Here is a 14,872-nt window from a genome sequence, read left to right as displayed (position 1 = left end):
CCCTTTGCCTCCCTAGTCAAAAAGGTCTAGAGAGAAAAACACTTTAAACTGTATTTCTAATATAAATTTGTTGCACAATTAAACATCAACTTACTCAAAGAGTTATTGCGTAGTAAACTGCAGAAAATAGAGTAGGCATTCAATAATCTGCTCACAATTAACAATTAAGCAATAGACACACAAATACAGCATGTATTACTTATTTGTTAAACTTCACATTTATAATGAGCAGACGGTTTATCATTAATAGTAACTGGTTTCTTACATTTTAAGAGATACCAGATCCAGGAATGAAGTAGGAAGTAATTAATGAAAACTGATTTTAGAAAATAACTCCTTGAATCTGAGCCACTGTGGTTTTATTCCATACTTAGGCCAGTTTCAATAGTTTAAATCTGTAGATATTAACAAACTGAATGCTGTAGGGGGAGAAAAAAGTGACACCACCTTCTAAAGTATAAAGCAGTATGTTCTGTTCATGGCCTCTAGGCAGCAGGACAGAACTAAGACACAGTAAACAGAGATTTACCAGGGAATGAATAGTCTGCTTCCATCTAATGCTACAAGAGTATATTCCTATCACTTCCACTAACAAAGAACAATTTTAAAACATGTTCAGAAGGAAGAACTGGCAAGTCTTGATCACGAACCTTTTGTTGTTGTTCAGCCGCTAAGTCACGCCCAACTCTGCGACCCCACGCATACTAGATCTAAACAGAAAGATCTTCTCTTAACATTCTGTTCTTCGTGATCCCCAAGTGGGACTCTGAGGAGTATTCAGGAATGGAAAAATTGGTAAACCATTATTTGAAGAACTATATATTGTAAGTGACCCGTTTAAGAGTAACGTGGTCAAAATAAGGCAATAACCAGAAGTCTAACTATACTCTATGTGCCCAATCACTAAAATTTTTACCCATCTCTATAAAAAGTATTACCCCATTTACTACCTTGTGTGTGACAGAGACAAGGCAAGCCTACCATACGTGTGTTTAAAACAAAAAATGATAGTAAGCTCTGGTGGAAAGAAAATATTATTGAAACTTTCTCCTTTCCTTTTCCGGATACCTGGCTCCAATTCTTCCTGACACAGACCTCTCCCTCTTGACTTAATGTTAGCTTAATCCCTAAGGAGGCATTGTATCAGCCTTACACTCTCTGTGAAACATTAGGTTTTTCATTACGCATCTTTTAAAATTAAAAAAAAGTCAAAAAGCTATGGCATACCCTTGACAGCTGCGAAACTGCTCAGTCTACTACAGACATCATGAAATCACATTTTACACAGGCTGAAGGAAAGCAAAACCATCGTGTAGCATTCTTCAGCATGGCAAGGAATAGTTCATATTCGCTTTTCCTTTCAGGACTTCAGAGAATCCCCAGCATAGCATCTTTGTATGTATGAGCCAAACCATTAACTAAACTAAGCTGACATTCAACACTACCGGTTCAAGGTACCACCACTCGATTTTTCTCCTGGATTATGTCAGCAACACACATTCTGCAAAGGGCCTAGGGCAAGTTTTGAAAGAAAACATCTTTTTCAGGTGATATAACACAAAAATTACAAGGAGCAACAAAACCCTTCAGTCTTATTTCTGAAGGCAAGTCGACATCTACTGCAGATCATTCTAGAACATGATGACCTGACCTCCTTTCCTAATTTGTGCCACTGGCCATTAAGACATCTTAGTTTAATTGCCTGTCTTAAACTGTTATTAAAAACACATTTTCATTAACAACTGTTATTTAAAACTATTAAGTCCCTTAGTTATGTCACACAGAATGATACTGTCTTGGCTTGATCCCCTTAAAAGCAATGCAGTAGTATTTTTCTATATCCATTAGTAAGACTAACACAAATACTCCTGCTATCTATTTTAAAATCTATCCTTAAAATAGCCCTAAAGTAACAAGACATGTACTGCCGGTTAAAAACAAATAAATACCTGAATATTAAAAGACAGGCTCCCCATTTCCTACCTCTTCCCCAATGCTGGTACTAAGTGGCCAAAAACTTTTAAATTAAAATGCCATTTGATAACAAGAGATTTTGCTAACTGTTCTGGGAGTAACTTACAAGTTAGGAATACCTGTGCAGGACCTTGTTAATAGTCACTGCTCTGGGTTACCAACTTCCTTCTACAAAGGAAGTTGTAACTAAAAGTCAACCTAGTTTAAAAAGCTTTGGAGTTCTCTTCTGAGGTGTCTACTGAAGTGTCACAGTATTTACAGGGGCTCAACTTGGGCTGCAAATAGACTGTGTCTTTCAGGAGGACTGGGCTGTTCCACGGAGCGGACTGCTCGTTTCCCATCCCAGTCACGCTGGTATCTGGGTTTTCCATTAGTCATTCCTAACTGCCATGAGAAAAAGTCAGGCGGCTTGTGCGAGTCCCATGTTAACAGCACCATAGAGACGTCTTGTTCTCAGAGCACATCTGGGGGACAAGGAAGGATGTGGACTCCCTTGGTTAGTAGAGACACTGTGCAGCTCACTTGGTGACAACTGTAAGGGTCCGCCCACGGCACGCTGGCTGGGACGAGAAACAACTGGAGTGGGCCACACACTAAGTGCAGACGTGGCACTCCTGGAGAGGACAGGTACCATGAGGAGGTTTGTCAGTGACTAGGGGTAGAGAATACTCACAGACGCCAGTGGACGAGGAGGGTCTCTGGGTTCCTAAGACCCCTGTACCCCCCCAAGAGAGAACGCAAGTCCTCCTCCCTGGACCCCTGCTCTGATCGCAGAGATGCGTGGGAGCCCCCGAGGGCCCAGTAAATCTGGGGGGAGGGGAGTGTGTTTGCACTTGGAATTGCTTGAAGAAACTTCTAGGCTTTAACTCTTTCGTTCAGTGTTTTTCTTCTGAAACTCTCCTGTGCTAAATTACCGTCTCGGCACCCGTCAGCTCGCCGCTCGCAGGACATCTCCCTGCAGTAACTCCACTCCTCAGGGACCTGCTATGTTGGTCCCCATGGACAGTTCCACAAATGCCCAAAAACACACGTTCACGTTTTGTTCTTTATAAAAATGCTGATTTGATTTTAGTGGCTGGCTGTTCATCCACGTGACAAGGACTGTGGAGCTAGAGGGAAGCGTCGTGTGTAGGGGAAGGTGGCCCCTGCGAAGACTCAGACCCCGCTGGCCCCCGCATCAGTGTGGAGAGAAGCCGGTGGCCAGACTGCAGCCCACCACAGGCGTCATGTCCCAAATCTGCAAGAGAAGAAGGGGGGGACCTGGAGAGGTGGCATCGGCCATGTGGTCCCACAGGAGGACAGACAGCTGGTACACTGGCCAACAGGTCAAGACACACAACTCATCCTCTTCTTTCCCTATAAAACCTTCTGGAGATTTACACAGTGACCAGACAATGTGGTTGGCTAAAACACAATAAAAGCTTATAAGCAGTATTTCCCTCAACACCTGTGAATTACATCATAATAATGTTTCACTACGATTTACTTTTATTTTGAATAAAAAGCCCACTGGGAAAAAAAACCCATTTTTAAAATTATGAAACAAATGATGACAGTTTTACAGGGCTTCTCGGGTGGCTCAGTGGTAAAAGAATTGACCTGCCAAAGCAGGAGCCCCAGGAGACATGGGCTCAATTCCTGGCTTGGGAGGATCCCTGGAGGAGGAAACGGCACCCCACTCTAGGATTCCTGCTGGGATGATTCCACAGACAGAGGAGCCTGGTGGGCTACAGTCCGCAGGGTCTCAAACTGCTAGAGGCAACTGAGTAGCTGAGCACATGTGCAGGCAGGGCAGTTTTATAACTCAAGAACGGCACTCAGGATAAAGCGCTCACACTCCGTTTCTGTGCTAGTCACTCGGGGATTTAACAAAGGAAAGTATGGTTATTTCTTATAAATGGGGAGTATTCTATCCAGGATAAAGGACCATTAGCCAGGGAAGGAGCGACCAGAGAAAGAGGTCAGCCAAGGCCAGGCAGTGGGAGGGAAGACCCTGGGGCCAGCTCAGGGCAGATAGTGACAGAGGGGTGGCAGGCCCTCACCAGCTTACTTGGAGAGACTGAGACAGTGGAGGGAGACCCCACTGGACTGAGCCGCCGGGAAGGGCATGGAAACTCACAAACATGCAATTTGTTAGCCAGGGCTTTCACCTGGCCATGGGGAGCTCATCCAAAGGGAAGGTGAGCTTGTCCATCAGAACTGCCTTACACACTCACAGCATGTCAGTGGAGCAGTCTGCATGGAGGTGCTAACTGGGACAATTAGGCAGCTTACCTTCACCACGCGGTCGGTCCCGCAGGTCACCATCAGGCCCCTAGCAACGTCCATGGACATGTGGGAGATGTTATGTTTTCCTTCGTGGAAGGTTGCTAGAGATGTCCGACTAACAGAGAGAAGAGAGGCCATTTAAACTCACCCGGCAGTTTCTAGAGCTGAGGGATAAGTTGTCTTAGTGACATAAAGGAAATATTTACGGTAACAGTGTCAAAATTTGCTCCCCGAAATGTAGCTATGGTTTTGAAAACCAACTATAATTAAAGGATGACAGAAAGCCTAAGTTGCAGGACTGGTTTTCTGGGGGTTTTTTGGTCTGTTTGTTTTTGGTTGTGCTGTATGACCTCAGGGATCTGGTTACTCAACCAGGGACTGAACATGCACCCTCGGTGATGAGAGCAGAGGTCTAACCACTGGACCTCCAGGGGATTCCCACAAGCAGTTTTACAAAGGATTTTCCAAAATTCCCAAAATATTTGATTTTCTTTTGGTGGACAGGCTTGTACATCCCTAGACATCAGAACGAGAACCTTTAACAAAGGGGAACTACATTGCACGAGATCACAGGCTGCAGGCTCCCCGCGAATCCAGGCAGGAGAGGCAGTGCTGCCCCGGGGTGCTGACCCTCACTCTACTCCGAAGCCCATACCCTGGCCACATCACCAGTTCACTGACCAAGAGCAGCAGTGGTACCACACCAGCCTTCCTACTTGGGCATCCACCAAGGTGTGCCCAGCTACTGTTTTCAAAGATGATTCAAAAAGGAGCAGGAGAAGGAAATGGCACCCCACTCCAATATTCCTGCCTAGAAAATCCCATGGACAGAGGAGACTGGAGGGCTATGATCCACGGTGTCACAAAGAGCCAGACAGGACTTCGTGACTTAGCATGCATGGCTGAAATTAACACACCAAAATAACTCAACTACATTTCAATAAAATACATTTTTTAAAAAAGGAGCAAAAGAAAATGCTGGTCCTGCCTTCATGGATCTGATTCAGGACTGAATAGGGGACAGATATGTCTTGTACACAGTTATTTAAGCACGGATCACTAGGTCAGACTTTATGTGGGAGAGAATGTGAGTCTCCAGGGTTTTCCCACTAATAAATCATCCATGAATGTGAGCACAGGTCGAAGCTGGGGTGCCTCTGTAGAGCGCCTGCTCAACCACCCACCAGTGTGCACACAGCCTTGACCCTCATAGCACTCTTGATGGCTCGGAGGCTCAGGGCTGGCTCACGGCTGGCCTGAGCAGAATCATTCCTCAAAGTGTTTGGGAGAGACTTGTCTTAAGTCACAAAGCCAGGGCAGAATCCTCTCCTTGGAAACTGTTTACAAGAGACAAAAGATCAATACAGTGGATCCTTGAACAACACAGATTCAAACTATACTGGTCCACTTACATCCGGATTTTTTTTACTAGTAAATATCACAGTGCTAAATGATCTGCAGACCCGTGGATAGGAAGGTCTAAGTTATATCCAGATTTTTATACCCAGTCAGACCCAGAGGGTCTAAGGTATATCCAGCTACACCCAACTCTAAGTTGTACCCAGATTTTCCACTGCATGGAGGACAGGACCCTAACCGTTCTGCAAGGGTCGAATGCATACCCATGTCATTTCCCAGGCTCTCCCGCTGCGGATGAACACACAGTAAGACAGAGACAAGCGAACACTCACTCCTCGTCCTTGATGGAGTCGTAGCAAGAATCGCAGACTCGGACCTGGAACTCGAAGCCCATGACGGGGTAGCTGGAGCGCTTGCTGCTGCACTTGCCGCAGACAGCCTGCCCGCACTTCCGGCAGTGATGCTTCCGGGAGGAAGGAGGGAAAGCGGGAGTTAACCTCTTGTTTTAAGGCACATGGTTTCCCTTCGGAGCAGGGAACAGGATTGGGGATGATGTGCCTTGAATGATACTGCCAAGCCACTTTAGTCGTGTCTGACTCTTTGTGACCCCATGGACTATTGGCTGCCAGGCTCCTCTGTCCATAGGATTCTCCAAGCAAGATGCTAAGAGTGGTTTGCCATTCCCTTCTCCATGAATTATAATCACCCCTAATTCAATGTATCAATTAACACACCAAAGGCAGGCTATTTCAACACTTTCAAAGATTTCCAAATATCCTTGCTTTGTTATTGGTGAAATACTGATATTTATGCATTCATATTTTTGGCTTAGATGACAACAAATGATATTAAAACCAAGTTCAAGCTCATTTAGGAACCCAAATAGCTAGAGACTTTGGGAAGGAAAAACAATCCTATAACAAAAGTTTTAAATGGAAGTAAAGTTTTAAATGTAATTTGCCCTCATTAAGAAACAAACATCCATAATCATGTTTTGCTCTTTCTTTTACTCTTTCAAATTATGACTCTGAAAATGAGCTTCAAGAACATTCCAAAATAGTCCAGCTATTATCACTACTTTTGACATATATATATATTTTTAAACCACTAAAATTTTGTGACCAATACCTTTCCATGCTCTTCTATTAGCTGTTAACTCATAATAATTCTCCATGTTTCCTTTGAAGTACGGACTACTTCACCCACCAGTTACTACCAGCCATGTGTTGTGAGAACGAGGCTAAAGACAGAATACTGCTGCAGTTTCTAAGCATTAGAATGTCACGAGTGATAAAATAATTCCTACACTGGCAGTCTTGTATCTGACCTTGCTAGAGAGTAGCTTCATAAGTAAAAGTTTATTGACACACACAAACTTTCCACCAATTCCTTAGAGAGGGTTAAACCCATAAGAAAAGCAATTAAAACTGGCATTCCATTTTTACTTACCTGCACAAATTCACATTCAGTCTGAGTGAGTGGCTACCTTCAAGCCTGCTGTAGAACTACGCTTTTTGTAGAACTTTAGTATTACATGAATACCTAAGGGTAAGAGCTTCCTTGAAATCTACAGGCTATCTGGAACATGTTTTTTCAATTAATTTACAAAACTAAAAAACAGTACATACTTGAAACATGCTTAACAGAAATGCTCCAGGTACACTCACATGGAACAAGCTAAAATTCTTACTGTCAGAATATTCCAGTGAGGGCTAATCTGTTACTTTTTGTCTGTTCATGAAAGTTTAAGGCTTAGAGGCCAAGTTCATTTTGACTTTGTGCTGGGCTGGTACAAATACTAACTTTAACAAATAACAGCCCTAAACTCAGAGCTCTTTCATCCCTTTACAAATAGGCTTTGGGGGTTTTCTGGACATCCCTGCTTTTCCAGTGCAGGATGAGCGATGGCATACTTTGGGAAAGTTAAGTCTCACTACTGCCCCAGGAAAGATCTGCTCCTATTTGTTACACAATGATGGTGACATCACAAATGTAGGAATTAACAGCATTCATAGGGAAAAGTGCGATTCCAAATAAAATGTTATACTAATCATATAAATAACAAAACATGTGATTAACACAGTGACAACTGGATGCCAGCTACTCACCTGTCTCAGCCCCAGTGTCTTCGTGTCCCACATCTGCTTAATATTCCAGAAAAAGGGCTGCTCACATTTCTGACAAGAATCACTTTCCAGCCACTGAGGAGCCTAGGGGAAGAGAAAGTCAGACCCAACATCAAAGCATCTGCTTATTTATACCAAGTTTTCAGAAATTAATACAACAGTTCTATACCTCACTGAGGTTCTTTTTTTTTTTTAACTTCTCTATGTATTATAGCTGTTTCCATATTCATTCAATATTATGTTTGTGTTTTGAGTAATCTTTGCCATTTTTGCAATGTTTTCAAGATTGTTTAATTTTAGATTGTTCAACCTATAGACAGGAGGGAGGACTTCAATTTGCATTATGAACTCTTAAGAGTTGTCCTTGCATATTTGACCTCAATCACTTGGCATAATATATATGCAATTAAAATAGAAAATACTCTAAAATTATACCAAAGATCATGAAGTAAGGAATAATCTTTTCTTGATTGTGAAAGTTAACACTCAAGAAAAATTTATCTGATAAGAGGAGACAATGATGGGAGAACCAGAGAAATCAAACTACACTGACCCTTAAAAAATCTTCAGTGAAGATGGTCAGCTTTACAGATTCGATAAGGTGGTTTAAAGAGTGAGTGCCCCTAATTTTTTGTTTCCTATTGCATCAAAACCTTTGGCTTTCCTATTTCTTATTTTAGATATGGCATTACAAGTATTTCTACATAAGACAGCCATTACAAAAGTCTTTCTTCCTGAAGTGGGGGTGGAGAAGGGACCCACAAACAGAATGAAGCAGGCTAAGACAGAAGAGCCTTCTGTAACTGACTGGGGCAATGCTGGAAGTGGGAAGGGAGGACAGAAAGAGTGAAGAGGAAATGCATACCCATGTGACAAGGTTACTACCCGATGCAGAACTGCTCCTTTCTGTGATCAGGGAAGAGAGGAGGGGGTTTGAGAACCCTGCCTGTGAACAACGTCCCTCAAGGAAAACCCGTGACACAGTGGGGCCTGCTGCCAACACCATGGGAACGTTTAAATGCAGGAAACGTCCTTTAAACGAAGGAAAGCAGGGCCACTGTCTCGGCTTAGTTTGTGACCAGTGTAACTCCTGCAACACCACCCATATGTGGAGCAGTGCAAAAATGTCTTCATGGCAGCAATATCCAAGTATGAGTACACAATGGGTAAGGCTGTGAGCATTAAATGCGTTGATATTTGCAGTGCTTTGCACAGTGCTTGGTATACAGCAAGTGCCATATAAGTTCACCAGTGTGCCAAGGGGTTTATTTTGCTTCATTCTCGACACAACCCTAGGAGATGCAGAACAACATTCTCTCAGTTTTACAGGCAAAGAAACTGTGGCTCAGAGACTGAGGTGGCCTGTCCATGGTTGGTCAATGGGTGAAGCTCCCAGGAGATGCAGGATTCCAGCCCACATCTTTACGCTTGTCCACTGTACTCTACACAGCCTCTGGACACGGTCCTCTTCATTTCAACAGGGTCTCCAAACATGTTTCTGGAATATGACAACCAATGGCACTGAATTCCTGCCCTCAGGGAGCATAATTCTGTCTAAGGGTTAGGGAAGAATATCATTTTGCTGAGCTGGAAGGGACAGGGACACAAGGAAAGAAAAAATATGCTTAAAATAATCAGATAATGGACAAAAAAACAAACTCAGAAATAAATAGACCTTTTGGAACATATTTTAATACAAGAAATAACCGTAACTTTGTTTCTTTTAATAGGATTAAGTGTTATGGTATAAGCTCTCATGAACCATCCTACTGAATGCTCATTCTCTAAGGAGAAAAAGTTTTCTTTTGTGCTGAAAAGAGCAAAAGAGAACATTATTCAAGTATTCTGACCGTTGCACTCTCTTTTCTAAACCTTATTCCACCTGCCTAACCTGGACAAAGATGATGTAACAAGAACCCAAGGGCACTGATAATCTGTTTTGCACTAATGTATAAAATACTTTCCATTCTGTAATCAGCTAGCTCCAAATACAATTTCTTCATGTGGATTTACTATGGCTACTTGCTCATTTATGTCTCTTGCCTCCTTCCAAAAAGGAGTCCCTTTGATTACAATCAGGCAGGGATCGTCTGCTTCCAACCTGCCTGTGTGGCGGCCAACAGCCACTATGGGTTGGAGATGCCCCAGTCAGTGTTTCCAGGTGACTCAGAAAGAAATTCCCAGCAAGGACTGTGGGGCTAGAGAATCTGGGGTTAATCCTCTCGGCTGGTGCCTAAGGAAGTCCTACAAATTGTAGAAAACCCTAATGCAAGGTCAGAATCTCATATACCAGAGGCTGCTTACTTTTGCACTTATATTTACTCAGTTGGTAAAAACAAAACAACCACCAAACCAAAAAGTCCTACTAAAATACTGTATCATTTTGACATAATTTTCTTTCCCACCAACAGTGCCAACCACTGAGACAGTGTTACCAACCAGTGTGCACATGATTTGGGATAACTGTCTGTAAGTGATTCAGAGGAAAAGAGTCCCCCCCACACACAGGAAGCACCTTGAATGAGTGGCCCCCAAAGAGAAGATGGGACTCTCTTCTTTCCCTAGAGACACAAATAACCTCACATTCATATAACCTTGGAAATAAGAACCCTGCTTCTACTTTCCACTTCTAAAAGGACTTAGCAAGGATGAGAACAGTGGACTGAAATCCAAGTAACTAAATCCTTACAAGAGCCACTAGTAGCATCAGGCCCCAATGGTCTCCTCCCTCCTGACTCAGGGAACACATCCTCTACCCATCCTCCCCCTGAGTTCCTGCTCTCTCAGAATTAGACTGAAGAGCAACAAGTCTAGGAAACAGGGCCTAACGCACTGCAGTGCATGGGGTTGCAAAGACTCGGACACAACTGAGCGACTGAAACAGCGCAGTACACTAGCTGCTGATGTTGCATGAAACTAGGAGACGACAAATACATAGCCCAGTTCAGATAAACCTTTGCAAAGGCAGTATTACACATTCTGTAATACTGAGTCAATTTTACATGTGTTTCATAACAAGTTATTCTAAGCTTACCGAAAAGCTTTTTAGAAAATTCAAATAGAGAAATTAACCAGCAGACATGCCATCAATATTTCCTCTATTTGACTTGTCTTACAAGGTCACTAAAACACTAGCAATCAGTACTTCTCCAGATTACGAATGAAATTTTATTATTTATAGGGGAATCTATTTCCTTCACTAGATTGCAAGTTTCTGGTAGGCAAGAATCTTTATGTATAGAGCACAGTAATTATAAAATCTGGAAGTGTAATGTCCTATAAAGTAATGCCACTGTTTTTTTTTTAATAGACTGAACCCCTCTGATTATGTCCCCAAGGGTATGCTAAAGATGCAACTGTATTTAGGGAGAATCAGACTCACAAGTAATCAGAGGTGACACAAAGCAGCATGTGCAGGGCTTGTGGGGAATGCTGCAGTCATGCCTGGCATCCACTGCAGTGGGCAGCAAGCTGACCTACACGCTGTATAAAGGACAGCACTTGGAACACATCGTGTGATATCAGAGTATGAGTTGTTTTTGATTAGCTGCTCAATTGTGCAACGCCATAGACTGTAGCCCTCCAGGCTCCTTTGTCCATGGGATTTTCCAGGCAAGAATACTGGAGTGGGTTGCCACTTCCTTCTCCAAGGGATCTTCCTGACCCAGGGATCAAACCTGTGTCTCCTGCATTGGCAGGTGGATTCTTTACCACTGAACCACCTGGGAAGCCCATATGCACCACAATACAATATCATTTACGAGGTATATGTGCCTAAGGTTCCAGACTTTAGGGCTAACGTTTAGCTAATCAGTAAATGCTTCTGAGGTTAAACCATAAGTCCCTAACCCCCTCACAAAAAAATCTTCTTTGGAATCAATGCCACTCTCTGCTCCATAGGTGGTAGATGTCACTTGGAAAAGACAAATACCTATGCTGGTAAAGATGAAAATGGAAATCCTGCCTGGAAACATCTGACAAAATCTATAAAGAGCCTTAAGACTGTTCATACCCTTGACCCGAAGGGTCTATTTTCAGAAATTTGTCTGAAATAAATAACTGAACAATCATACAATGACAAGGTCAAAAATGTTCACTGCAGCATTATTTAAAATAGAAAAAAAGGAGAGATTGTTTATAGTGTCTGTCTAAATAACTGGAAGAGAGCTTAGAAGTCATCTCATTCAATTATTTCACTTGATGGAAGAAGGAACGGAGATAAGGAAATTAAGGCACTTAAACGCAGGTCTCCGGAAAAGAACACTATAGTGACACAGACTCAGTGGGACAGAACTCGCGGAAAATAAAAGCAGAGAATGGGGAAATATTTTCCCAGATGAGCGATGTCCCTGGTGAGTGTCTTGGGGATCCCATCCCAAGATGTGGAGCACCACCTTGGAGCACCTGCCTGCGTCCATTCCCTGGACGGGCTGGACTGTCTCCAGCACCCTCTCCATGCACTTCTCTGTGAAAATCAGCCTAAATGCACCAACTGTGTGTACTGCTTGTCCTGGTGGAAACTCTCCAGTGAGTGGAGAACACAGTAACAGTGACACACAGGACCGCGTCAGACAGCAACCAGTAAGCACAGCGGGGAGGAGCTGGCACTGCCTGCATCTCCAGCCAAAGGGTGGAAAACCGAGAGGCGGGCTGTGGGCCTCCCTGCATCAGCCCTGCCTTGCTCTCTCTTACCTCCTCTCTGCTGACGTCCATGTTCCACACTGCAATTCCACCATCCGAGGAACAAGAGACCAGCTGCCTCGTGAGCTGCAGGTAACACAGCGCCTGCACTCTATCACTGCAAACACACAGAAGTCACTGCCTCAAGCTGGGAAACACACTGTCTTCATGCAGGCTCCAGTGTCTCCCCTCGCTGGAATCAGCAACTGGCATTTTATCACTAACTATTTGGTATGGTCATCTGGATCCCCGTATATACATTACCAGGCATTTTATAATATATTATACAGAATAACAGTTACTATGAAATAAACACTACTACTTTCAAATCTGTCATTAAGAACTGCAGGTCAGAGAGGAGATGGTGACCACAGTTTTCTGGACCAACCACTATAATTTCTTTCCAGGTGCACAAGATTGTTTCTGAACAAGTAGGTGTTCAGAACTCAAGAGGTGTTCACCTCTTAAGGGAGGTGTAACTCGCTTACTTACATAATCCGTAAGAACAAGCACTTGAACATGATGGAGATTACTGGTGCACACACATGCGTGCACGCGCACGTACCCACACTCTGACAAGGTAAGGGAATCGGCCTTGCTCCTGCATGCTTGTCTGCCTCCTCCTCTGGACGCCCTAGGAAACAACCTCCTGACTTGTAGATTTGTGAGGAGAAGCTTTCCTCTCCTTGGCTGCTTTTCAACTTGACTCTGCTCGTAGCCAAGCAACAGACAAGCCTACCCAGTAAGGAGGAAAGGGTTCGTCTTCAAGACTAGATGGCAAAAACCTGAGCATTAAATGCCATAGCTTAGGGGAAGCAGGACTGGGTCAATCCTGACATTATTCCTTAATGAAATCCACTAATGAGACTGGCTTAAGTGTCGTACCAAAGGCCATCTTCCAAGGTCAAAGTCCCCACCCGTGGTCTCTAACCCACGTCCGCCTGAAGCAGACATTTCACTGGGGTGACTCCTTGGCAGAGAAAGGTGGGAGAAAGCCCGATCACGTGGACACCTGAAAGGATGCGATTTGGAGACGGTGGTCTCAGAGTACTCATGCCTCCCCCCGCCTCGCCCCAGCCTGGATTCCACCCCTCCAGTCACGCACTGGTGGCCCTGGAGCAGGAGCGTGCGGCCCTTCCTTCCCCCGATGTCCCACATGATGACGCTGTTGTCGGACGCTCCTGAGAAGAGCAGCCGTTGAATAGGGTCCCACCAGAGGCAGGCGATGCTCCCTAGGGGTGAGAGAGGGAGGTTAGCTGGGACTCTCCACTGGCACAAGACAACTGACAACAGAAGACGGAACCAGGACTAGCTGAGTCTGGATGTAAAAGTGGATCTTTGTGGCATAAATCGGCGTCTGACGCTTTATCATGAGTCACAGAGGAGGCACAGCACAGCCCCTACCCAAGCTACAAGACGAGGATTTTCGGTAGTTGCACATCAAACTACTCTGCACACAAAGGTGTTTAAAAGAAGATTTTCTTCCTCTATACCAAAAAACTAAAATAGCTGTACATGAGGGTTAGTTCAGAAAAAGCTTTTGAAGGGGGGAAAAAAAATAGCTACCAGTATCTAAAGAGCAAAGGCAGTGAAGGTTTCAGGGGTTTTCTAAGATAAAAGTCTGGATTATTCCAGGTCTCTGGGACCTTGCAGGTGTCCTACTCCAGGTTGCCTCTGTTTAAGGAAATTAAGCATCTTAGAGGAAGGGAAAAAAAAGTGAAATTGTACCACATGATTATGCCAGCGAATGTAGGTAAAAATCCAAATCCTACGTTTCACATTCTATATTGACTAAACTTACTAAATTTGATACCCTTGGGGAAAATCTTCCAGATTTCTCTTTCAACAGATCTCTTCATTGTTCCATTAACTGCTGCTTGCCTAGAAAAATTAATAAACTTATGAAACCAGTCACACAAGCTAACAGTATTTCTGGTGGGTGTATAGAAAACTGGTAAAGCCATATTCAAAAGCAAACCACAAGAGACTGTTTCTCACAGAAGCTTAACCAAAGTGAAAAAAGAAGTACTGTGCAAAACTGGCTTCAGGGATCAATTCTGCAGAAACCCTAGCCCTGTTTGATCCTATGACCCATGTTTTTCAGTTAGAGCCTAACAGCAGACAAGCCAGCTCTTTCTACATGAACCCTGCTGAGTAGTTATCAGAACTCATTCTGTCCTGAGCAACCCAGAGAACACTTAAGAGCCTGGGATCATGAGACCATGAGTCATAAACAGAAAGTGGTTTCTGAGGGCCTGTGTTTCCCTGCCTTTAGATTTATCTACTCAAACTTACTGTCCTTCCCTCCCTCTTTTCCTCTACAAGGTCACAGACTCAGATTTATCTAAATAAATTACCTACAGAGGACATTTAAACTTGCTATACTTAAAAACACTATTTTCATAAATCAATCCACCATTAATTCCTTCAACAAACTCCTAACTCTTCAATCTGAACCAGATGGT

The 14,872-nt window shown here is 43.6% G+C and overlaps 1 protein-coding gene across 1 annotated transcript in view; it reads right to left on the bottom strand.

Moving 5' to 3' along the window:
* Positions 1–451: 451 nt before the first annotated feature.
* Positions 452–14,872, bottom strand: part of WDFY1 (WD repeat and FYVE domain containing 1) — a 53,988-nt gene continuing 39,567 nt past the window's right edge. The window contains exons 7-12 of the mRNA XM_040228480.1: positions 13,513–13,639; positions 12,420–12,525; positions 7,710–7,811; positions 5,934–6,064; positions 4,249–4,357; positions 452–3,211 (exon numbers count right to left, since the gene is read on the bottom strand). Of these exons, the coding sequence (XP_040084414.1) occupies positions 3,152–3,211; positions 4,249–4,357; positions 5,934–6,064; positions 7,710–7,811; positions 12,420–12,525; positions 13,513–13,639 (635 nt within the window). The 3' untranslated portion in view covers positions 452–3,151. The remainder of the gene's footprint in view (positions 3,212–4,248; positions 4,358–5,933; positions 6,065–7,709; positions 7,812–12,419; positions 12,526–13,512; positions 13,640–14,872) is intronic.

Source organism: Oryx dammah, unplaced genomic scaffold, assembly GCF_014754425.2.
Source record: "Oryx dammah isolate SB20612 unplaced genomic scaffold, SCBI_Odam_1.1 HiC_scaffold_27, whole genome shotgun sequence".
In the NCBI taxonomy this organism is placed as follows: Eukaryota; Metazoa; Chordata; class Mammalia; order Artiodactyla; family Bovidae; genus Oryx; species Oryx dammah.
This window is presented reverse-complemented; position numbering and strand designations above follow the sequence as displayed.